Consider the following 26,705-nt stretch of genomic DNA (forward strand, 5'->3'; position numbering starts at 1 on the left):
ACAGTAACAAATGGGCAAGAACAAAGAAAACTGCACCGAGGCATATCACAATCAAGTTGCAGAAAACTTTTTCTCCTCCAGGATTTAATGTTTAAAAAGCTGTCTAATAAAGTAACAAAATAGGAGACTAACACCCAAGAGTGGCCGAGATTAGTACCAGGAGTTTTGCTCCATGACTTGGAGGCCAGCCACACATTCTAGGGGAAAAGGGAGCTCAGATAGAAAAGGGAGCACCAAATAAAGGGTGTTGGGAGGATCTTCCCAGGATGGGAGAAGCATGCTGAAAGTAGACTATAGACCAAACATGATTGTCACTCAATGTCTCTTTTGCAAACCACAACATCCAAAAGGAGAGAACAAAAGGGAATGCCCTGCCACAGAGGCAGGGTGGTATGGGGGGATGGGGGGTGGGAGGGATACTGGGACCCGTGGTGGTGGAAAATGGGCACTGCTGGAGGGATGGGTGTTTGATCATTGTACAATTGAAACCCAAGCACAAAAATTTGTAAATCTACAACTGTATCTCATGGTGTTTCACCAATAAAAAAAATCAAAATAAAAAGCTGTCTAATCTACTGGTGATTTCTTTTTCAGACTGACAATGTGAAGCCCAATAAACTATTGCTATCAACAATAAATGAGCATGAGATTTCACTTCCTTACATAGGCAGGGGCTGACCCTTTTAAAAATATTTATTTATTTATTTATTTGATTTTTGGGTCACACCCAGCGATGCGCAGGAGTTACTCCTGGCTCTGCACTCAGGAATTACCCCTGGCGGTGCTCAGGGGACCATATTGGATGCTGGGAATGGAACTTGGATCGGCTGCCTGCAAGGCAAATGCCCTACCCTACCCGCTGTGCTGTCGCTCCAGCCCCAGGGTCTACGCCCTTTTATCAGAATGAAGAAGTCACAGAAAATGAACCTCCACCTATGTACCCCTTAAAGATTTAAGAAGATGAAATCTTTAGGAGGGAAGTGTTGGCAGATAGACAGAGGTGGGGGTTGGGGGGCTGGTAATGAGCTTTTGGGAAATAAAAATTAGAAAGAAATCACCCAATCCTGAAGTAGCCAAAGGTATGAAGATCATTAGCCTTTGAAATACAAATGCTGAGCTCTTTTAAAATAAAGAAGCTGAGGCACCACCCAGATACAGAGACCTACTCTGGGCTGGAGGCTCTTCCCAGAGCTGTGTGGACCCTTTGTGAAAAGGAAAAGCTGCAAAAGCATTTAAATGTCATGATGAGATTATGAAGTCTCCAATGGAGTCATTACTGGGCCCGCTCGAGCAAATCGATGAACAACGGGAGGACAGTGACAGTGATGAGATTATGAAAGGACCATTGAGGCTGGGCAGCTAGTACAGGGAGTAGGGTGCTGACCTTGCAGAGGCAAACCTGGGTTTGATCTCCGCATCCGTTATGGTCCCCCAAGTGATCCCTGAGCTTAGAACCAGAAGTAAGCCCCGAGCACCTCTGGGTATGTTCCATAAACTGGAAAAAAATTAAAAGCAAGGACCTTCAGCATTGCAGTGCAAGGCTTTGCCTATGACAACTCCCAGATTAACTTGTGTGTGTGTGTGTGTGTGTGTGTGAAGAACTGCAGGCTAAGACAATTTTGAGAATTGTATGTAACCTTCTCCCTGGAAAAAGTCATTCCAGGCTTTTTCCAAGCCCATGTTCTCTCCGTCTCTTTCTCTCCTCTCATATTTCTCAAATTTTTTTTCACTAGACTGATTTTGCTTATAAAGAAAAAGGAGAAAATAGTTAAGGTGACAAGAGGAAAAAAGACACCTTATAGACCCAGGAAAAAAGATGACAGATTGTAAAGACAATGCACTATTCTTTAAAATTATCGATTAGATTAAAAGTGTCTTAATATCTTATATGTAATTAAAAACTTCCAAAACAAGTGTGAAATAGAAGACTTCAGACATACCAAATCTGAAAGAATTCATTACTAGCTGACTTACTGTCACTGTCACTGTCCTCCCATTATTCATTTATTTGCTCGAGTGGGCCCAGTAACATCTCCATCGTGAGACTTCTTGTTACTGTGTTTGGCATATCGAATATGTCACGGGTAGCTTGCCAGGCCCCGCCGTGCGGGTGAGATACTCTTGGTAGCTTGCCGGGCTCTCCGAGAGGGGCGGAGGAATTGAACTCGGGTCGGCCATGTTGGCTGCATGCAAGGCAGACGCCCTACCATTGTGCTATCGCAGTGGAGCTGACTTACATGATAAAAAATGTTCAAGGAAGTCTCACAAACTGAAGGGAAGCAGAGAGAACAGATGGAATTTTGTATCCATGGGAAATAGTAGTTGCCTGTACAAATGTATAAAGTATTTTAAAAACTATCAAAATCTACTAAAAGATAATTGTTTGGACAAAATAATAACTAGGAAGTGTGATTTAACATATAGGTAGAAGTATAACATGACAACCACAACACAAAAGCTGTGAGGGAAGAAATGACAGTTTGCTTTGTATAGCTCTTAGATGAAAGGAGAAGGAATGTACTATTTGTTGAAGGCGGAGTGTGATGAGTTAAAAATATGTATTTTTCATCCTTAAAAACGTCAAAAAAAATCACAAAAAAGTTAGGGAAATAAGCCAAAGAAGGATATTACATACAACAATAAAAAGGACTAGATCTTGAGATAGAAAAAAGAGAACTGTATCTCAGTGACGAGGCGCTTGTGTTGCCTGATTGAGGTCCTGAGATTGATTAGAAGGTGGAGAAGTTGGGTAGCAAAAGAGGGAAACATTTAAAGAGCAATGGAACAAGTAAAAGGCAGATAGCAACATGGTAGATTTAAACCTAAACCCATAAAACATCTCATTTAAAACAATCCCAAGTGGGATTTTCTACCAAGGGCTTGTGAATCTACAGGTGGTGGTGTCACAAAAATTGGGGTACTCATTCCCATTGCTGTGAAGCCAACAGGGGACACTAGTTTCCTTGTCTCATGCTCCGCTAGCACTCAGGAGTATTTCTTAATAAGCATTGCATGACTCTTTTTTTATTTTATTTTTTACTTTTATTAGTGAAACACCATGAGGTACAGTTGTAGACTTACAAATTTTTGTGCTTAGGTCTCAGTTATACAATGATCAAGTACCCATCCCTTCACCAGTGCCCATTTTCCACCACCATGGGTCCCAATATCCCTCTCACCCCCCATCCCCCCACCCCCCACCCCCGCCTCTGTGGCAGGGCATTCTCTTTTGTTCTCTCTCTCCTCTTTCCAGTGGGACATGAGGTCTCTAGGGACTGGAAACACATCTATTTTATTTACTTCTGTACGCCCAGTGCTCAGCATAATTGTTGGCTTTAGAAAGTGTTATATTGGGGGGCAGAGCAATAGTACAGTGAATAGGGCACTTGCCTTGCAAACGGCTGACCTGGGCACCCCATTTGGTGGCCAAGAGCAAGAGAGAGAAAGTTAGCAACAATGTGCAGGAGGTTCTCACTTTACCCCAGTGCCTTTATTGAACTATGGTCATTTCTTTTTAAGTATGTGTCAGTTTTCCGAAGGATAGAAGTTCTGTTTCTTCATGTTTCTAACCTAAGTATGTAGTCCATGCACCAAAAAGTTCATTTTTACCCTCACTGCCTGGCATTTATAAGAACTAAAGACATTTGGACTGTATGACCCAGATAGAGTTACCCATTTTAGTAAAATGGAAAGAGATAGAATTCAAAATAATCCTGAACTTTAAAATGCTATCCCCCAAGATTTATGAGTTTTACTGGGGCTTGGGCTGAAACGCAGTCAGGGTATCTCTGCCGCCCACTGTCAGCTTTCCTGAAAAGGCTGCCAACAGCATTCTTGAACTAAAGTGCCAAAGGTGCTCTAGCTCTGTCCCAAGAGAATTCATAAACGTCATCTCTTTGCATATTTTTATCACACCCTCACTACATCAACGACTTTTCAGTTTGCTCTGGCTCAGGAAATGTCAGAAAGGAAAGTTTATAAAGTCTCTCACATAGACAGACACCCAAGCAGGCTTGCAGATCAATTTTCCAAAGCTTGACCTTCTTACTTTAAATCATTTTTCTATCCATGAACTCAGGAAGTCTGCATTTTACAAAACAAAACTATTCCCAAATTATTTCATAAACACCACTCTGACCTAGGACATATAGGAAATTCATTCCAATTTCCCAGGGAGGTACCTGATTCAAGGAGTAATTGTCCTTTTTTTGTTTTTGTTTTTTTGCGTTAGAGCAGCATATGAATCTTATTTCAAAACTTCTATAAGCATCATTCTCTGCTGCATTCCTGAATGGTTCCTTTTATTGTAATCTCTAGATATAAAAATTTTTGTTGGGAATAAAGAAAAACCAAACCTGACAAGGCTATGGCCTCTCTTGTTTTACATTCCAAGCTGGCCTGAGTTTGGCATCTGCCCGAAATGGTCCAGCTGGATTTAGTTGACCAGATGGCTGAAAAGAGAAAATGTTCTTATAGAGTAAATAGGGCTTCTTGGTTAATAACAGCTAAAGATAATACCTCTGGATCTTTTCTCCAAGGAGATGGTTATGGACTCTTCAGAGTCACCTGTCACTCTCATCCCAACTGTTCCCTACTAATCCTGGCTTTCACTTCTACAGTCACAAGGGAGAACTCAGGACACTTAGGAGTCACCACAAATAACTCAGCTATAATAACAAACACAGAGTAATGGAAAATAATTGTTTAACCCCGCACTCAAAGCCTGCCTGATGTCACACAGCTTTCTTTTCAATTCACCCTGATATTTTCCTGCTGGTTGAAAAGGCAACAATAGACCCAGCCTTTAGTTAGCCACTAGGGGGTTTATGCTCCAAACTGAACATTACCAGCAAAACAGCATCTTAGGGATTGGCAAAAATGTATATTGTAAAAAAAAAAGTTTTACAGCTTCAAATGAGAAAGCATCTATGGAATAGATTTCATGCTGGAATTTCATTTTCCTGTATTTAGGGAAAAGACTGAACTTCTGAAAACCAAATTAAACCAAACTAGACCAAATAAAAGAAAAACCACAAAAAGCTTGGGTTGGCAGGAAGGCAGGAGATTAACTTGGAATCGATAAACACAATTTTCCTACTTGAAATGCATTTAAATTTTGTGAAACATGTTGGAAACCTGCCCAGATCGTCTCCTAGAAAAACTTATTTTGTTAAGTGTAGCCCAAATATCAAGTAGGACATCTTCATTGCCTGGAGTGACCTTTACCTTCTCCTTCTTCACCTCTTTAATCTGCTCATAAATTCAATTCAAGCTCTCTCCTTCGGGTCATTTTCCTAGCATTGCTATTGCTCCTCTCCCTCTTTCTCTGACTTCCTTCAATCCTCACAGCCCCTCTTTGCTTTTTCCACCTCCCTTTAAGAGATTAGGCATCCTCCTCAATGTCCTTATGCTCTACATTGTTTGATAATTACCATCAAATGAAAAGAGAAAATTATAATACATACTATAAGAATGCAAAACCCAAGGGCAAACACTCTGTTTTATTTATCTTTGATTTCCATAGCCCCTGGCACAATGTGCAGAGAGAATACATTTAGTAAAGGTTAGGTTGATAAATGAATGGATGCATGAATTATCAATTAGATTACACCAAGAATATAATTTGACTACAAGTCTTTTTAATTAACACTGTTTATTTATTCACAAGCTAACTCTTTTCCTAGTACCTACAATGATGATCCAGGTGTTATGCTAAGTGGTAGATATGTAAACATGGATAAAATTAATGAGCCCTTACCTCAAAAGGATGAAATACTGAAATCCATTATGTTTATATGTATCATAATAAGGAAATATAACATGCCATTGTCTCAGAAGTTTGAAGGATTACTCTATACATACACATACAGGACTTTCTAGAAGAAAGCGAATATTAACCTGAAACCATTACATCAACTTCTTATATTATTAAGGCTAAATATTTGAAATGAATATGTTAAGGCAATGTAATTTTTTTTTGCTTTTTGGGTCACACCCGGCGATGCACAGGGGTTACTCCTGGCTCTGCACTCAGAAATTACTCCTGGCGGTGTTCAGGGGACCATATGGGATGCTGGGAATCGAACCTGGGTTGGCTGCGTGCAAGGCAAACGCCCTACTCGCTGTGCTATCTCTCCAGCCCCAAAGCAATGTAATTTTTGAATGTTGACTCGCTTTGATATTTTCCCTACTTTCCTAAAGATAGGGAGAAAAAGGTTTACCCTCACCCTACATATAGGATAAATTGGCTTTTCCTCTACATGCATATATATGCTAATTTGCTGAAATTCCTACAAGTTTTCCCTATGTTAGAGAATAAAATTGTTCATAAGAGAACATGTAATGTCTCCTCACTAGTATTTTGTTTGAGAATATAAATACCACTATTTCTTACCTTGAAAGATTATGAAGGCTGTATGATGGCCAAAATTCAGAAAGTAGATAAAGGACCAAACATGATAACCACTCAGAGTCTATATTGCAAACCATAATGCCCAAAAGTAGAGAGAGATTATGGGGAATCACGTCTGCTATGGAGGCAGAGGGAGGGTGGGGAAGGGGGGGGTGTATTCCGGGGATATTGGTGGTGGGGAATGTGCACAGGTGGAGGGATGGGTGTTTGATCATTGTGTGATTGTAACCCAAACATGAAAGCTTGTAACTATCACACGGTGATTCAATAAAATTTAAAAAAATACCCAAATTGTGGGGTGCAACAGGGTTAGCAGTGAGTTAAGTTGCAGTTCCATTACTTAGCAATATAAGAAAGCATGTTCTTGGTGAACCAAATAAATGGTGTGGAAGCTAGTCACATGCATGACTTTTGAAACATGTCAACCAGAGATGTCTACTTAAGTAAGGGCAATTTACAGGAGTAAGAAATATACTTATGGTGCTAAGAGACAATAGCTAAAAGGAAATTGTGAGATCTCATGTAGAGAGTGCATTGTTCATACAGGAGTGATATAGACTGTGGTGCCCATGGAACTCTCCAAAGAAATCAAGCTCAATTCTTAATAAAGCCAAGCATTTGGAGACTTGCCGTTAGGGTAGACAAGAGTTAGAATCCTTAGTGTTAGTGACATACAACTTTTCTTACATTCATCCTTTCACCTCAACGGTGATGCTTTCAACAAAAATACTGGAGAAGATATTGGAAAATAAAAGGGGATGAACTGTGAACGAACAGAAAACGTGGCCTCTTATATTGAGTCAAAGATCAGACATTAGCTTTGGACAATCGAGGAAAAGATTGGCTATTAGACTAAATATTTATTTTAGGCTATATGATCTTTAAAAACTTGATAATGTACCATACAAGGGTATTTGCTAATAGTATAACTGTCTAACACATTATAAAATACATATTTGTTAATTCTGGGATTAATGGCAGGGCGTGTAGTAAATGAGAATCTAGAAATTTTCCTAAGGTGTCTTCCAAGAGAAGGAAAGACAGAATCAACTGACTGAGAATATTTAGCAATAGCACAGCGGGTAAGGCATTTGCCTTGCACTGGAAGGCCCGGCCAACCCGGGTTTGATTGCTCCGCCCCTCTCGGAGAGCCCAGTAAACTACCAAGAGTATCTCGTCCGCCCTGCAAAGCCTGGAAAGCTCCCCAGTGACTGTATTCTTTATGCCAAACACAGAAACAAGTTTCACAATGAGTGAAGGAAATAGTGAATGTTTATTTGTATCTTTTAGAACTTAATCCATCACATAAACTCCCTAACTGTAGAAGGCACATGTATGTACACATCCACACATGATACACTTTAGCTCATCTTATTGGAAGGAAGACTATTGTTAAACAATGGGTCATACAACGAACATGGTATTTTATATTAATAATGCCCTTTACAGCTCATCTAATATAACTCCAACCCCATAGATGGTCTTTTTATATTACATTGTGGAAAAAGAATAATAACACTAAATTTAACTAGAATTAATTGAGTGCCCACAGTGATACATATGTCACTGTCCTCCCATTGTTCATCTATTTTCTCGAGTGGGCCCAGTAACATCTCCATCGTGAGACTTGTTGTTACTTTGTTTGGCATATCGAATATCGAATATGTCATGGGTAGCTTGCCATGTGGGCTCTGCCATGTGGGCGAGATACTCTCGGTAGCTTGTCGGGCTGTGATACATCACTGTCACTGTCCTCCCGTTGTTCATCGATTTTCTCAAGCGGGCCCAGTAACGTCTCCATTGGAGATTTTGTTGTTACTGTGTTTGGCATATCGGATACGTCATGGGTAGCTTGCCAGGCTCTGCTGTGCGGGCAAGATACTCTCGGTAGCTTGCCGGGCTCTCCGAGAGGGGCGGAGGAATCGAACTCGGATCGGCCATATTGGCTGCATGCAAGGCAAATGCCCTACCCGCTGTGCTATCGCTCCAGCCTGCTGTGATACATAGACTGGGCTAAATAATTTGAATAGGAAATTCTGTATCTTCATTTAAGTTTTGAATGTGGTAGATGATAATAATATTTTCATTTTAAAAATAAGGAAATAGGCACAGAGAGGTTGAATGAAATGAAATCTCTAAGATTTATATTCATGCCTGCCTATGTTCCAAAATATATCTTTGTGGATATATTGTTAACTTGATAAACCTTACTTGAAAACTTCTAGAAAGTAAGATATATTCCTTTGGAGAAATTCCATTACTATATAGTATTTCATATTGCTAGGATGCTGTTTCACATATTTCATCGATTCGTATATAAAACCCATAGATTATAATTCAACTTTATCTTCTATGTGGTTTTGTACAGAGGATTATGATTGTTTACTAATGTGTTTATTTATTCATTCACTGAGGATTTTGGGATACTGTAGTCTAAGTCACTGTTCTAGTTGTTGAAGTGAAGTGAACACAATGAACAAGACAAAATTCTGCCTGAATGAAACATTTCCCCTATTTGGCATCTTCCCTTGGCTCATTCCTCACTCAATCTAATCTTTTTTTATGTAGGAGTACTGCTATTTATTCAGCCACTGATTAGCTGATTGAATTGGGCATGAACTCTACCTTACTTTTTTCTCATAATTTTATTTTTTTCTTCTTATATTTATTTATTGAATCGCTGTGGGAAAAGCTACAAAGCTTTCAGGTTTAAGTCTCAGTCATACAATGATCAAACACCTTTCCCTTCACCAGTACTCATTTTTCACCACCAAGAACCCCAATATACCCCCTTCCCAACCCTCCCAATGCCTGTGAGGCAGATGATTTCTACTTAACTCTTCTCTACATTGATTACATTCATTATTTCGACAAAAGATGCACTGTTATTGTTTAGAATTTCTGCCCCCCCCCAACAATCAGAATTGCTGAAAAGGCATTGTGAAATACTTTGTTTTCTATAGCTGGTTATGAGAATCATATAATGTCGTGCGGCCACAGTAGCAGCCACGCGATTTTGGATTTCTGCAAAGAGCCAGATAATTAAGAGATTGGTTTCTGTGCGTCTGGTGTTATGGCTGTGCCAGAGAGCCGCTCGTGGGGGGCAACTAGTGACCTCGGTAGGGCGTGAAGGATGAGCTGGTACCGCCCCCTTCCCATGAGACTGCAGATGCCCCATCACCGCCAGCTCATACCTGGCATACCTGGCTTTCCAATAAGCTCTGAGGCAGCGGCCACCTTGCTGCGGGGGGGGGGGGGCGGGGAGGGGAAATGGCGGAAGGGAGAAACACCTTTTCCCTCCTGGGGAGGCATGGCGCCGTAGTTTAACGCATGGTCCATTCACTTTTCTGCCACAAGCTGCCGGGCTCTGGATTAAGTCCTTTTGACTCTGGAGCCATGGCCGTGCCAGAGAGCCACTCATGGGGGGGGGGGGGCAACTCGTGACCTCGGTAGGGCGTGAAGGACGTGCCAGTACTGCCCCCCTTCCCATGAGACTGCAGTTGCCCATCGCCGCCGGCCATACCTGGCTTTCCAATAAGCTCTGAGGTGGTGGCCACCTTGTATGTGGTCCGGATGCATTTCTGCCAAAAGCCGCTGGGTTTCGAGATTTGTTTCTGAGTCTCTGGGATCATGGTCATTAATCAGCTTTATCAGGAGCCATAGAGACCGTTTGTAGGTGACGACTCGGGGTCTCGCTGGGATGGGGAGGAAAGGGCTGGTTCCACCCCTGTCTAATGAGGCCCCACGTGTCTCATCACTGCAGGCCCAAACCTGACTGTCCAGTGGCCTCTGGAGGATGGCGGTCACTGGGCCGCCAAGGGGAACAGGCCAAGGCACGAAACCTATTCCCACCTGGAGTGGCCCAGCGCCAGTAACCTACTGCAGGGACTGGACGCATTTCTGCCAAAAGCCACTGGGTTTCAAGATTTGTTTCTGAGTCTCTGGGATCATGGCCGTTAAGCAGCTTGATCAGGAGCCAGAGACGCCATGCCTCTAATTATATAGCTGAGCCAAAGGTGGTTTGTGGCTGTGTCTCCCGCATACCTAACTTTTGGCCGTTTACTTTCTTGGTAAACTTTGCCCCAAGTTTTTGGGTTCTGGCCAAAGGCATAGCAGCAATTATGGGGTATCTGAAAGTCTGACGGTGCCATCAGGCTGCTGATGCACTCGCCTCACAGGTACAGATTGACCTGCTGGCGGCACCATACCCCCATAAATCTAATCTTTGATTCCATCTTTTCTACATTGTAAAATAAGATTTAAAAAATATACATATTTCTTCTAAAGCATGGTAGGACAAAAACTTTTAAGAATATATTTATAAAGATCATACTTGTAAAATATCGACATATTGAATACTCTCGGTAGCTTGCCGGGCTCTCCGAGAGGGGCGGAGGAATCGAACTCGGGTCGGCCATGTTGGCTGCGTGCAAGGCAAACGCCCTACCCGCTGTGCTATCACTCCAGCCCCCGAGAGTATTCGATATGCTAGACACAGTAACAACAAAGTCTCCAATGGAGACGTTACTGGGCCCGCTTGAGCAAATCGATGATCAACGGGAGGGCCTTTACTTTACTTTACTTTTATACTTGTAAAATAATAAAGAAAAATTCCAAATAAGGAGTTAAAGTGAAAGATTAATGTCTCAGGATATTATTAAATAATTACAAATTATGTTAGTGATAGATTTTTATTTCTGTCAGGAATAGCACATAGGTTGGACTGTTTACATTTTTATCTCAATTTACTGAGTATGCATGTATCTGGATTTATATATATCTGGATTTGTCTGCAAAAGTGAGTGAGAATATAGAAAAGACTGGAAGGCAATACACCAAAGTCTAAACAATTGTCATTTACTGAATAGTTAGTGTAATGTCATTGTCTTGGTTTTCTATCTTTTTAATTAATAAGCATTTCTTATTTTTAAAGTGCAATGTATATGCCTACTCTGTAGAGGTATTGATACAGGATTTGGAACAATTTTGATCATAGCATAAAAAATGCAGTGTTTATAAATAAAATAGGTATACATATTTGTGCTATCTCTCCAGCCGGAGCTATAGCACAGTGGGTAGGGTGTTTGTCTTGCATGCAGCCAACATGGCCGACCCGAGTTCGATTCCTCCGCCCCTCTCGGAGAGCCCGGCAAGCTACCGAGAGTATCTCGCCCGCATGGCAGAGCCTGGCAAGCTACCCGTGATGTATTCAATATGCCAAATGCAGTAGCAACAAGTCTCACGTAGGAGATGTTACAGGGCCTGCTCGAGCAAATCGATGAACAACGGGAAGACCGTGACTGTGACATATTTGTACATGTGTGTAAGTAAGTGAATGGCCAATTCTTTATTTTGCATGATTTACTTTTCATCCCATTTTCCTTTTCATTGTCATGCAAATGAGCCACAGCTCTCCATAGCTAGTTGAGTACCTATCATGTATAATAATAGAGTAGGAAAAATATATGTATTTATTTAATGTATGAAGATAAGCCTGCTGATAGTAAAAGACAGTACCAAGAGTTGAGACTCAAACAGAAAAATATTTTTATCATCCTCTCCTTTGATTTATCTGCATTCCTGACTTGCTATGGATAAAGAACACTTACTCTGTAACCGTTTATTTAGCACTAGTTTTGAATATTGATGTAGAATCATAGTAGCTAATAAAATGAATTTATCAAGACGAAGACTCCCATTTTGAAAATAAATGACTGCTCTTTTCACGGCAATAAGTGGTTGGAGGCTAAATGTCTTCTGTTTTGACATTATCTGCTTGCAATTCGTTACCAATACTTTAGCTATCTATTAAATTGAAAGTACCTATTCGTGCATCCTGGAGTGTATCACAGCATGGCATGCAGTGATGGAAATAACTAATAACTAACAAAAAATAACTGAATTAACCTGTTTGGGAGGGGACACAGAATGAATTAGAATCTCTATTAGGTAAAACTGATTTGTGATAATATATCTGGGGAGAAAGAAGCTGTTAGTGTTTCTGACATCTGTGCTCCAACAGAAATACAACACAGGTAATTGTACTATTTATTAGTCTAGAAAATATGAACATTAACAAAGATAATTCTATTCCATTCTCTTTTAGCATACAGAATCTATACTCATCTCTGAGATATAGGCCTTGAATAGTCTGTGTAGCTATTTTCCCAGTATTTAATCCACTTCCATTATAGCCATAGACCTCCTCCATATGTCATTTTCTCTTCCAATAAGGAGATAATGTGGAACATGGTCTGACATTTCTCATCACATCAAATGCAGTACAACTGAATACAAACTCAAGCCATCAAAGATATAGGATTATATCTCAATTATTTTCTGGAACTGGGTTCTGAAAAGACTTATCCAATGTGAGATTAAGTATTAGACACTGAATTAAATTCACACTCCTGTAAAATTGAAGCCAATGGCTGGCTGTACTCAGTAAAAGGGGGATATACACATAGGCATACTTGTTGGGGTGCCAGGACATTTTATTAGTAGGGCATTTATCATTACCTACATAAGCAATATATATGAATGCAGAGATACTGCCTTATATGAAAATAGTTTACATATTCATTATTATTTGAGACACTACAAATTATTTTTGTCCCTGATATCCATCTTACACATCTCTGTCAACCTAGCACATTTTCACTATCTTGGATGACTCCACTGTTCCATTTCCAATATTCTGTATCAATGTGTTATATACTCATGTTGTACATTTGTTACATATAATTATTGACACAGAGATTTTGTGTACATTTCTCGGGGATTAGTTTACACTTTTCATACTGTACATGACTTCACTAAAAATCTGAATCATAATAGTGTGACCAGTGAATACAGCCTAAGTTGCATCAACCTTACTCCAATTCTTATAAGTTGCATGTCTCATAAACAACAAAAGTCAAAAGCCTTCAAGGGAGGCCATAGAGATAGTGCAAGGGATAGGCTTTGCATGCAGTCAACCCCATTTCAGTCCTTAAAACCACATGTGGCCCCCTAAGTACCACCAGGAGCAATCCCAGAGCACAGGAGAAGGTTATAAGTAACACCAAATGACTTCCCAAAACACAACTACCCCTCCATCCCCATCAAGCACTCAGGACTTCTTAGAATTCCTGAGCCATGTTTTTCCCTCTACTTCTTCCACTTCCCTCTCAGCTCAGATTCTTCTTTTCCCTGGTTCATCTCATTATGGAAGTCTTCCATGTCCTCAGAGCCCCCAATCTCTCAAACTTAGCTCTCAATTCTCTTACTGCATCTGTGTCTCCAGTGGTGCCACAGCACGGCAAACATGTCTGTCTGTACCAAATCCCCCAACCTACAAGACATTAGAATAATCTCTCAGGTCACTTGTTGCCAAATGAAAAGATTTCTTACCTTTGGCAGAGAAGCCCTGGAACCTGAACTCTGGGTTGTCATTGTTAAGACTGTGGTGATGCCCAGTGCAACTCTGGCAGGGGCAGCATCCATATTTATCCAGAAGGAGACCCAGGACAAGATGACGATCAATAGGCTAGGGATGTACATCTGGATCAAATAATATCCCATTTGGCGTTCCAGGTGAAATTTAACTTCAATGCAGGTAAACTTTCCTAGAAAACAGGAAGTGATGGTTTAATGACCATTTTGAATGTATCTTTCCCATCCCAGCCTCCTACTTAATTTTTCATAAAAGACTATTACAAATTTGGAAGATGCAGAAAACGCTTGCCCTGTGTACCCAGTTCAATCTTTTCCCAACCCAACCAGCAATAGTATCAGAATGAGTAATTCAAAGAGACACTGGACCTAAGTCATGTGGCATATTTAATTTTCTAAATATGTGCTTGTGGCAGCTTGATTTATTTAGACATAGTTTCATATTTGCAAGATTGTGAACTTGGGCAGTGGAAATAAAATGCTTGCGTTTTGTGGAGTTACAATAGGTAATAAATTATAGAATATAGCATATATGACATAGATATATAGCATATACTTTCCAGTTTGTTTTATATATATACTCCAGTGATTGGCATGCATTTTTTTTCCTTTTTGGGTCACACCTGGTGAATCATAGGGGTTACTCCTGGCTTTTCACTCAGGTATGTGGGATGCTGGGAATCTAACCCAGGTCAGCTGCATGCAAGGAAAACACCCCACCCATTTTACTATCGCTCCAGCCTTGGCATACATTATTTAATGGCTGAAATAACTCCTTCCTGTGAGTCAAATTTGTGTAGGGCCCCTAAGGTTTTTGGATAATTTGTATCTGTTGGTGTGCTCTCTATAGCAAGAATACATCTAATATAGTCATAATCACGTTGTTGTCTTTGAGTAATTGCTTGAAGTCAATCCGAATGTTCCTAGAAACTGTTTACAGTGTTATAGTGTCTATAAGTTGCCTAAAATTTTAACCTACAAGAGATTAACTGTTCTTAGACCTTTCCACTTTCTTTGATTGATTATGAGTGAGAATTCCACAAGGTAATTTGGTTTAGACCACAAAAAATAATGGGAAATGGGACTGAATTCCTCTTGGTGAGAAAGAGAGCCTTGAAATCAAGTTTTTTTTTTTTTTATTTTATTAGTGCGACACCATGAGGTACAGTTGTAGACTTACAAATTTTTGTGCTTGGGTTTCAATTACACAATGATCAAATACCCATCCCTCCACCAGTGCCCATTACCCACCACCAGTATCCCTCCAACCTCCCACCCCCCATCCCACCCTGCCTCTGTGACAGGGCATTCCCTTTTGTTCTCTCTCTCCTATTGGGTGTGGTGGTTTGCAAAAGAGGCAATGAGTGGCAATCATGTTTGGTCTATAGTCTACTTTCAGAAATCAAGTTTTTAAGACTTTAAACTTTTAAAGGTTATTACAACCTTTAGAGCCCTCAAATCAAGTTGCTTTATAGGAAGTTTTGCTGACTGCTAGAATAAGTGTTTATGAACAACTCTACTCAGCAATGGAGTAGTCACTGAACAGACCAGCTTGTCTTGATTGCCTCTCCATGGTCAGCTTGTGTGGTATCATGACTGTAGCACTGTCCTCCCATTGTTCATCGATTTGCTCGAGCGGGCACCAGTAACGTCTCCATTGTGAGACTTGTTGTTACTCTTTTTGGCATATTGAATATATATATATATATATATATGTATATATATATATAATATGCCACAGAGAGGTTGCCAGGCTCTGCCATGCAGGCAGGATACTCTCGGTAGCTTGCCGGACTCTCTGAGAGGGACAGAGGAATCGAACCTGGGTCAGTCGCGTGCAAGGCAAACGCCCTACCCGCTGTGCTATTGCTCCAGCCCAGTGAATGTATCACAACATTCATCAGGAAAGCTACCAACTTTACTTGGAAGGCATAATCTTCTAGGGAAAAAAATGGTCACTTACACCCCAAATTTCACTCCTCCTCTATTCTGTGTGTTTTTCAGCAGCACTTTAAAGCCAGTGGAATTCCCCTCCACTGATATTTTATTCCAAACATGTGAGCATCCAGGATTGGAGAGCACAATGTCACACTTAGTTTACATGACCCCATCACAGTGTTACTCTCTCCCACTAAAACAGAGAGTGAAAATTGACAAGAAAATTCAATGTTAATGGCTAGAGAGGTAGCTCATCTGGCTGGTGTGCATGCCTCGCATGCAGAAGGCCCAGGTTTGGTCCATGGCATTGCATAAGCCCAAGAGCACAAAGCTTAGATTAATCTTTGAGCACTGTCAAGTGTGTTTCATAAACAAACAAAAGGATCAATGGCTAGAATGGACACTAATAGCAGGTCAAATTTTACACTTTTCTGTACTACTTATAAAGTGTCATAATTTTTCTTGGACTCTGACAAAAATGCTGACCAAGAGAGGAGCAAAAATAACCACTTGGCTGGAGCGATAGCATAGCGGGTAGGGCGTTTGCCTTGCACGCATCCAACATGGCCGACACAGGTTCAATTTCCAGCATCCCATATGGTCCCCCGAGCACCGCCAGGAGTGATTCCTGAGTGCATGAGCCAGGAGTAACCCCTGAGCATCGCCGGGTGTGACCCAAAAAGCAAATAAATAAATAAATAAATAAATAACCACTAAATCTCTCTTCCTTCCCTTTATGTTCTGGAAAAATTATTTGATATCCTTACTGACCTATTCCAGTTGGTATAACCATCATATCTATTTCATTTTTGGAGGGAGAGTGAAGTGATGGACCATATACAGAGGTGCTCAGGGCCTATTCCTGACTCTGTGTCCATGAGAGACTCTTGGGGGTGGTGTTTGGAGGACCATATGTAGTGCTATGGATGGAATTTGGGTTCATCTGCATGAAAGTCAAATGTATTCACCTTTTCACTATCTGGCCTTTCCATCTTATCTATTGAGGAGGTTATGGGTCAACTCTGAGTCAATTTAGATGACGGGACATATACCCCAAGCTGCAGATGGAAACCAATTGCTTAGCATCTGGACAAATCTTACCAGTGTTGTAGTGCTTTGTGCAGTAGCCAAGCTCCTTTTCTTCTTTCAAAATAAACTGGGGCAGAGTCAATCCTTCAGCCACTTGAACTGGACCATCACTTAGCCACTCAAATATCAGGTCATTCATTGTGTACCCAACTGTAGTAAATAGATCATAGTGAACAATTGAATGCATATTTCTAAGAAAGCTGGGAGATTAAACCATGAAAAAAAACAAGCATAGAAATAATATACAGCAGACTTGTTCGATCAATTCAAGTGAATTTTTTGTACAAAAGCTGCTATCATTGTCATTACTATATGTCATTGGACTCAAAGAAACTGAAGATAGCAAGCTGTTTCTGATTACTTTTCTGCATAATGAGAGAATTGAATCTATAAAGTATATTTTCTTTTGCCCTCTTCGAAGATTCACTCTTTCTGAAGAACAAACAAACAAAAAACCTTCTATGTTCTTTCTTTGAAAGAGTTGTGTCTATGGCAATTCAATATAACTATGCAATTCATGACACCAATCTTAGTTTTACAAATGAATTTGACTTTATTTTTTTACAAATGAATTTGACTTTATTTTTTTCAAACTTTTTAAAAATAAGCCGCCATGATTTGCATAGTTATTCCCAGTTGGATTTTAGACATATAATGTTGTATCACTGATCCCACCACCAGTATCAACTGTCAACTTTTCTCCGCCAGCATTCCCAGGTTCCTTGTCCTATCCCCCTACCCCGTGTCCCAGCAGCCTGCCATCTTGGCAAGCACTGAAAAAGCATATTTAATTAAAAGAAAATTCCCCCTGAATACTGGCAGGTATATTCCTGGTGGTGTCCAATACTGTTGAACCCCAGAAGTATCTAATCACAGGGTCCAAGCATTAAAATATCAGGACTGCATAATTAGCTCCAAGTATCACCATTGGGGCCTCTAAACACTGAGGAGAACCAGCCATCCACATGAGAATGAAATAATCACAGACCTGATTAATGTATCACTATGCAAACATGATGTTTGCTGGGGTCTGTAAACTTTGACTACGAAATGATTATATTAAAGTCTTTATGTTACTCCTTGGTTACTTTAGCACTTAACCCTAAAGAAACTTGTGAATTATATAAATCTAGTATATTCATTTGTGCTAGTGTCTTCTCCGGTAGACTTCTTCATAACAATGATTAATATGAAGTAAGACAGCCTCTCTGTTATATAAGGTCATATTGTTATATGACTCTTGAATCATCCATGGTAAAGATGGCTATCAGTTTATTGACCATAGTCACTCTGTTAGTCTCTAAGCTGCGGATAACTAGGCCATTGTTCGTCCAGTATTTCTGGAACCTTTTATACCCCAGAGATGAAGGCTGCAAAAGGCACATTAAAAATGCTCCATATCACTAATCATGAGGGAAATGTAAATCAGAACAACAATTAGATAACATCTCATGCCACAGAGACTGGCACACTTCAAAAAGAATAAGAAGAACGAGTGCTGGTGCAGATGCAGAGAAAGAGGGACTCTCATTCACTGCTGGTGGGAATGCCAATTAGTCCAGCCTTTGGGGCCACAATATGGCCCAAGTAATCCCCCACACTACAGGGCCAAAGCAGCACTGCATCTTTGGACCCTAGCCCAGAACCGTAAGTCTAGTGACCATGATCTCTGGGAGGGACACCAAGAGAACTTTCTGCCTTTAACACCCAAAGTTAGTGGTAAAGACATCACATCTTTGCTGCTTTGATTTCATCCTATCTAGGTCCTACACAGACCAAGGAGATTTACTAATTGGTGTTTTGTAAGCCTCAGAGGAACCTTAGATGACAGAGATATTTGCTGTTTTAAACAGAAAATGTGTGCGTTTGAGGCAAGGGAGAATTTGAGACTGCAGAGAAGACACAAAGAAGGAATCATTATGTAAAAAATGCTTTTTAAACTTCTCTAAAGAAAGGGCAATGGGAAAAAAGAATACACAAAGCTTATTGCCAAGCATAAATTCATATTTTATCCCCGACAATGTCTTAAAACAAAGACATTTCATTATTTTTTGGTATAAAGTTTTAAAGGAATTCAACAGTGACTTTTAAGTGATCAGAAGAAAACCCTGTCACTGCCTTTTTTTAAGTTGACATGTATTTTAACATTTATAATTTTTCTAAAACAAGAATTTATAGTTGTCACTTACTTTTCTAAATCAAGAATTTATAAGTGTTGCTTATTTTTCTAAACCAAAATATAAAAGTGTTTCCTTGTCTCTGCCTCATTAATCTCCTAGCATGTAGGTCAGTCGCACTTACTATTCACTGCCTTTTACGAATAGAAAAATGGATGAAACAAGCCAAGAAAAACTCATGTCTCTTGACAGAAAATCCCATTATAGTAAATCTTCACTTAACACCATTGATAGATTCTTGGAAACTCTGGCTTTAAGCAAAAAGACATATGAATAAAACAGGTCACTCAAAAATGTCATTTCATGCAATGTTGTTTTGTTATAATATTTTGTTGATGAGGGGAAGTGTCCCAGCCTACATTGAGCAGACTGATGTTATTCAAGAACCTGCTGTACTTTTAAAACGTCATTAATTTATGGCATATGTCAAGGATATCTGTGACTTCAAAGCTACGGGACCAAGTAGAAAGCGTTTGCCTACTTTCTTCACCCTATCTTTGTGTACTACTATTTATCTAAGGGACAGATGCCTAGATGCCTCTCTCTAGAGTCTGTCTTACTCTACCTTATTCCATGCCTTTGATCCTCTTCTGGCTAAGACACCTGTCTCTTTTCCTGAAAACAATTACCACTTCTTGCAAGAATTCTTTTGGGAATAAAGGCATATAATCATAGACCATCAATGATATTATTACATTATATTATAACTCTATGAACTTTTCTAGTATGTCTATAAGCCATGGCTAATATCTCCTTCCATACATAAGATGGAAAGAAACACAATTTCTGATTAGAGAATGCTTTATTTAGAAGTTGAACAACTAAAAATTTTCCCAGGAAACATTTTCATTCAGAGAAAAAGTTTCTAAATCGGGATTACTTTTTGAGGAAGGGTGAGTTATTTGTCATTTAAGTTTGTAAGATCGTCCATTCTATATTGAATATCCCCTCGGAAAGACCAGTAAGCTACCAAGAGTATCCCGCCCACATGGCAGAGCCTGGCAAGCTCCCCGTGGCATATTCGATATGCCAAAAACAGTAACAATAACGAGTCTCATTTTCCTGACCCTGAAAGAGTCTCCAATATGGTACCGTTGGGAAGTACAAGTAAGGAGAGGCTGCTAAAATCTCAGGGCTGGGATGAATGGAAATGTTACTGGCACCCGCTCGAGCAAATAGATGAACAACAGGATGACAGTGATACAAGGATACAGTGATATTGAATATAATCTCTATTTCATACACTTTTGCTCATCCCCGTAGGAACATTGGGGACTGTGAAGTAGGTAGAGAATGAGTCTCAAGGAACATATTTTTAAACATCACACACCAAAGGCGCCAAATCATTGGTACAAACAAGCAGGCAGGTATTTCAACAAGTAGGACTTACAACTTTCCAGCTGCATTGTGCATGTCTGGACATCCATTGGAAAGTTCTTCAAGTCCATGGGACAGGATAAGGTCAAGGTGAGTCTTGGAAAAGAAAAGGGGGAAAAATTAAGCCTGTGAGGTCTGATTTTTAAGAAACAAATCAAACCTCATTTGTCATTAAGTAAAGTAAAACGAAGTCCAAAAATAAAGTCAAAGGTGTAAGGTCAATACTTTCTACTTTTCAAATGAACTCTAGGCATTGACAAATTTTAAAATTTATAGAATTCCATTATTCTTTTACCACCTTCCAACCTGATGGCCTTGGTCTTGGGTGTATTATAGAATCAAGCATGGCTCCCTTCTGTTTCCTCTTTCTGCTTCATTCTAAATATTTTCCATGAGATGAAGCAAAAAATGTAGTGAGTGTTTGTCATATTTTAAGGTGAGCGTTTGGCAGACTCAACAACACTGGAAACATGAATCTAAGCTGCAACCACCAAACTTTGTAATGTTCTGTCATAGTGGCAGGTGGGGCTGGAGTAGGAATGTGGAGTATGGGAGGGAAGTGGGCACGGGTGGTGGGATTGGTTTTGAAATATTATATGCCTAAAACTCAACTATCAATAACTTTGCAAATCACAGTTCTTTTTTTTTAAATTTTATTAGTGAGACTTTTTAAAAAAATTTTATTAGTGAGACATTGCGGTAAAAAAATATTTAATAAAAAAAGAGACAGTGTTTGGGATTTAAAGTGATATTAGACAAAGAACACATGCTGATGATTTTCAAAATCATTAAAAAGAACAAAAGCAAGATACAAAACATTGCAGTGTAATCCCAATTATATAAAAAGATGTTTTCAATGCTGGTTATAGACACATTAGCATATTAATAGTGGATATTTCTGGTTGAGGAGATGATTCAGAATTTTTTTTCTCTTTATTTAGCCTATGTTATTGTATTAGTAAGTATAGGTTATTTGAATCTCTTTCTCCATGTTATTAAACATACTGTTCTTTTTTTTTTTTGCTTTTTGGGTCACACCCAGCGATGCTCAGGGGTTACTCCTGGCTCTGTACTCAGGAATCACTCCTGGCGGTGCTCGGGCGACCATATGGGATGCTGGGAATTGAACCCGGGTCAGCCGCATGAAAGGCAAACGCCCTACCCATGCCTACCCATGGTGCTATCACTCCAGCCTCTAAACATACTGTTCTTTAAGTAAGAGCTGAAATGTATAATTATAAAATTCTATCTTATTTAGTAATCTTTTGCTATTATGGCAATCATATCATTATTGTAGTTAAACTTTTGTCATAAACATACAGTATATTATCTTCTTCCTAAATCAATTATGTAGCCTCTCTGGGATACTGACATAGCACAAACAGCATGTTTCTAAAGGAAAAATAGCTGTGAAGTTTTAAAAACTGAGTTAGAAATATCAGTTTAGTCGGAAAACATTTTTGTTAACTGAATAGTTCATTTCAAGATTAAGATACAGACAACTGGATTATTTTCTCAGTATGAATAATTTATACTTTGGAAAGATTATTGACATTAATGCCATGGACATTTTTAAGTGCAGAGTAAATGAATGCATGTGAAACTACTTAGTTACCAAGATTTTTTAAAAAATGTGGTATTTTGTTAAGGCAGAAGAATAAACCCCAAAGGATCTATGAATTTAAAATTGTTACTAACAAAATGACAATCTATTTATTTTTCAATTTTTAAATAAAATGAATGTTTTTAGAACCAGAGAGATAGCACATCAAGCAACCCCTCTGCCTTGCACATGACATACCTGGGTTTAATTCCCAACACCGAGTATCCTCCCATAGCCCTGCAAAGAGTGATCCCTGAGTACTGAGCCAGGACTGAGTCCTGAGCACCACCAGGTGTGGCTTTTCTCCACCCTCAGAACATAAATCATTTTAAAAGGGAATATTTTAATAATACAAAAATATGTTAATTATGCAAAACTATCAAGGGGCATATGCATAATTTTCTGAAGTGAATCAAAACCAAAATATCTGGAAATATCATTATGATTTGGAAAAGTTTACTCTTGATATCTCAGAAAGTGATCATGAAAATGAACTAAGCTTGAAACCACACACTATGGCTTTCAACTATAATGTGCTTACTGCTGGAAACAAATTAACTTTTAGCATTTTTAGACATAGTATTGCTAAATATGATTTTTTAGCAAACTTGTTACACTTATGTAGGGAAAAGAGGCCTGATGCATGATCAATTTTGCCTTTGTGGTAGATCTGTCCTATAGAAACTCAGAACATTGGGGTTAAAACTATAGTATGATAAAGTAACAAAATAGGAGACTAACACCCAAGAATGGCTGAGATTAGTACCAAGAATTTTACTCCATGACTTGGAAGCCAGCCACACATGCTAGGGGGAAAGGGAACTCAGATAGAGAAGGGAGCACCAAATAAAAGGTGTTGGGAGGATCCTCCCAGGATGGGAGAAGCATGCTAAAAGTAGACTATAGACCAAACATGATTGCCACCCATTGCCTCTTTTGCAAACCACAACACCCAATAGGAGAGAGAGAACAAAAGGGAATGCCCTGCCACAGAGGCAGGGTAGGAGGGGGGAATGGGGGGTGGGAGGGATACTGGGATCCGTGGTGGTGGGAAATGGGCACTGGTGAAGGGATGGGTATTTAATCATTGTATAATTGAAACCCACAAAAATTTGTAAGTCTACAACTGAGCTGGAGCGATAGCACAGCGGGTAGGGCGTTCGCCTTACACGCAGCCAACATGGCCGACCCGAGTTCGATTCCTCCGCCCCTCTCGGAGAGCCCGGCAAGCTACCGAGAGTATTGGATATGCCAGACACAGTAACAGCAAAGTCTCCAATGGAGACGTTACTGGGCCCGCTCGAGCAAATCGACGATCAACGGGAGGGCCTTTACCTTTACAACTGTACCTCATGGTGTCTCACTAATAAAAATTAAAAAAAACCCTATAGTATGAAAATATCATTGAGAAAATCTCAACAAGCTTCTAAGTACCCTGAATTTTGTCTCAACTGAAAACTCACTTGATATTTTTTTCCTCCAGATTTTTCCCCAATTTCCTTGCTAGCTGGGCTTTTGTATTAAAACAGAATGGGTGACAATAATGAGAAGGAAAGTTAGCACTCCAGAGGTTACTAAATCATGTGATCAACTGAGCAATGTGAAGAAGTTGTAAAGATCTAATCAGTCCCTTTATGGGCTGTAGAAGCCATAATTTATGATGCCTACCTAGTATACAACACATCTGTCAGCCTAAAATCCAGACTTGTCCTCTATTTATTTCCCCATTTTTCTTCCTCTAGTGTATATTCTTAAGATAGTAGAGATACAAAACTCCCTTAAAATTTAATTATCATTTTTAAAATGATTTAACATTTTAATTTAAGTTCCATGATTTACAGTACTGTTACTGGTAGAGTTTTATGGGTGCAACACTCTAGTGACACCCTCCAGCAAAGCCCTCACTTCCCATCCCTCTGATGGTCACAGGTCCATCCCCGCATCCTATATCCCCCCACCCCACAACTCAGTTCTGTACACCAGTTTTCTGTTTCTGTTCCTTTTGCACATTTGTTACTTCCTTACTATGTCCCTTTATATCCCACATATGAGGGAGATCATTCTGTAGTTGTCCCTCTCCTTCTGGCTGACCTCATTCAATATGATATTCTCTAGATCCTTCCTTGAGAAATGCACAAATCCTAAATCACAGCATAGTGACATTACATCTCCACCCACCCTGGTTTAGAACAGTCTTATCACCCCAGAATGCTTTCCTTCTGCTCTCTCCCCCATCAGGAACCTCCCAAAGTAAGCACCACAGGGATGGGAAATAAACCCACTCCACTCGCTTCACAGCTCTTAAAGTTTAAATGATAGCCACAGGCACTGGAAGCTATCTCAATGACCTCAAATATTTTTGAATCGAATATTAAAAATGCTATTTTGATTAAATTAAAGCTATTTTTATTAAATAAACAAAAATAAACCAAAAAACCCAGCATAGGACAGAAACAACATACATCAGTATACTAAATAGGTGAGTGATTTTTATCTCCTTTTGGTGGGTCTCACTGAATTAAGAATTCTAATTGAAACTCCAACTGTTTTGTTAGCAGACACTGCCTACAGCATGTCAGATGTTCTTCCCTCTTCCCCTGGATCTGAAATATTAAGGTCATTGTACCTGAAGGCAGTGGACTGAAGCCACCTATATTCCATTTGCTTTTTGTTAAGTAACTCATTTCCTGAAGCATTATCACACATCCCTGCAATGTCATTGTGGCAGATATACTTGCGTCCAGGGTGGCCCTGATTCTGTTCTCACAAGGTAAAGAGTAAAATTCCCTTACAAGGGCCCTGCTTCTTTCTTTACAAGAGAGTAAGAAAGCCCAAAATTTTTATTTTAAAGGCAAGAGAATAAAACAACACAAGAAGTTAGTTTCCCCAAATCTCACCTTTCTTGTCCTTTGTCTTCCTTTTTGTTTTTCTATTCATTCCACCCTCCTCACAAAACCAGTTCTTGAAGCTTAACTGATAGCTGCAGACATTGTAAGCTATTTCAGTGATCTTAACTATTCTTGAATCTAATATTATGTTATTCATTTATTTTTTTCCTTTACTACAATGCAGCACCTATAAAAGATACACTCTTACTTTCTTAAAGAGTGCAATGCGTGAATAAACATTTGTGCAGTAATGAATAAGTCAATGTCCAGAAGCTCCAGGGGAGAAGATCAGGGTTTCATCCTATAGATTAAGAAACTGGAAGAAAGGGGCCTGGGTATCAGAGCCTATAGGATTTGCCCAATGACAAGAGTCTCAAAGGAAACCAGCAAGGCTTATTTCCATTACAAATAGCTACGCAAGGTGAGCTGAAGGGAAACTTGGTCCACCTGTCCTCAAGCCTTGGTTAGGCAGTAGGTTCATGGCCAGAACTTTTCTCCCAATTGCTAGAAGGATAGAAGTCAGTCATTTCCTGTTACTGTGTTAAACACATCCAGCTCTTTACTTGATTGCGATGGGCAAATAGTTCATAAGGAATGTCATACTAGAATTGGGAGGGAGGGAGAAAGAAATACAGACTTTGATGAGTGATCAATAAGCATGCCTTAAACAAAGTTTGATGACCAATTAAATTCTAGTATCCTCTCTTGTACGAAGAGGAAAGATGAGAGAATGTTTTTCTGTTTTTCAGGAGGAAAAAGAGTTACTGTTGTTCTTTTGCTAGGAACTGTGTTTAACACCCTTTAAGTAGCACACTATAAATCCTCGGCAGTATAGGCATCATCAAAAGGGACAGGACCTTAGAACTCTTTTAGGGTTAAAATTCTTAAGAAGAAAAAATAAAAATGAAAGTGATTATAAAGATTATGTCAATACTTATAATTCTCTAAGCACCTGCTGTAGGTCAAGAACTCATTATTTTACAACCACAAAGTACTATCAGGCGAGACAGATAGTATTACCTTTGTTTTTGATGAGAAAATTGAAGTTCAGAGAGGTTAAGTAATTTTCCCAAAGTCATAAACCAGTAAGCAAAGTTAGATTTGAGCCCAATTTTAATTGATGCCAAAGTCCATTTATCATGTTCCACTCTACTATGTTTCTTCCTTAGAAAAGGAATCTGTTACTAATTAATCATCCTCATTGGTCAGTGAAGCCTGTAGAGTGGGTCATAGATGCATTGGTGATCCGTTCATGTTTCTCATCCATACTTCTCATGATTATTTTCTTTAAAAAACACCTCTGACTTTGTCCAGCATCATTGACTGGGGCTTCTCAGAACTGGTGGTAGGTGGTAGGCCTGCTTATCCATACAGAGCTACTTATCCTTGGGTAAATCTCTGGGCCACATTCCCTGTCCACAACTCTATCCCACTCAAAATTGCTGATTCAAGGCCAAGATTAATTTGCTATGATTCAACTGTCTTCCACACAACTGACCTGGGTTTGATTCCTGGCAACCCATATGGTCCTCCTGACGTTAACAAGAGTGATGCTCTGAGCACAGAGCCAGGATTAAGCCCTAAGCACAGCTGGGTGTGGTCCCCAAACGAACACTATTATTTAAGGGTAAGGGACCAGTTTTCCTCCTATGGTAACTCTGCACTCTTGAATATGATAAAAGCCTTGAGTATAAGGAATAATGTTTCTTAAAATAGGAACTGTTGGCAAGTTGAGTAAGTAGGTGAGATACTTATTACCCCCATAGGGCTTTGGCACATAACGCCTT

At 39.6% G+C, this 26,705-nt stretch overlaps 1 protein-coding gene across 4 annotated transcripts in view; it reads right to left on the bottom strand.

The window, feature by feature from the left end:
* Window positions 1–26,705, bottom strand: part of GLRA2 (glycine receptor alpha 2) — a 213,262-nt gene that overhangs the window by 117,941 nt on the left and 68,616 nt on the right. For all 4 annotated transcript variants that reach the window (XM_056131184.1, XM_056131183.1, XM_056131185.1 and 1 more), the window contains 3 exons: window positions 20,441–20,523; window positions 16,886–17,023; window positions 13,805–14,019 (listed from right to left, as the gene is read on the bottom strand). In XM_056131184.1, coding sequence (XP_055987159.1) covers window positions 13,805–14,019; window positions 16,886–17,023; window positions 20,441–20,523 — 436 coding nt within the window. The remainder of the gene's footprint in view (window positions 1–13,804; window positions 14,020–16,885; window positions 17,024–20,440; window positions 20,524–26,705) is intronic.

This window comes from Sorex fumeus, unplaced genomic scaffold (assembly GCF_029834395.1).
Source record: "Sorex fumeus unplaced genomic scaffold, SorFum_2.1 ptg000086l, whole genome shotgun sequence".
Taxonomy (NCBI): domain Eukaryota; kingdom Metazoa; phylum Chordata; class Mammalia; order Eulipotyphla; family Soricidae; genus Sorex; species Sorex fumeus.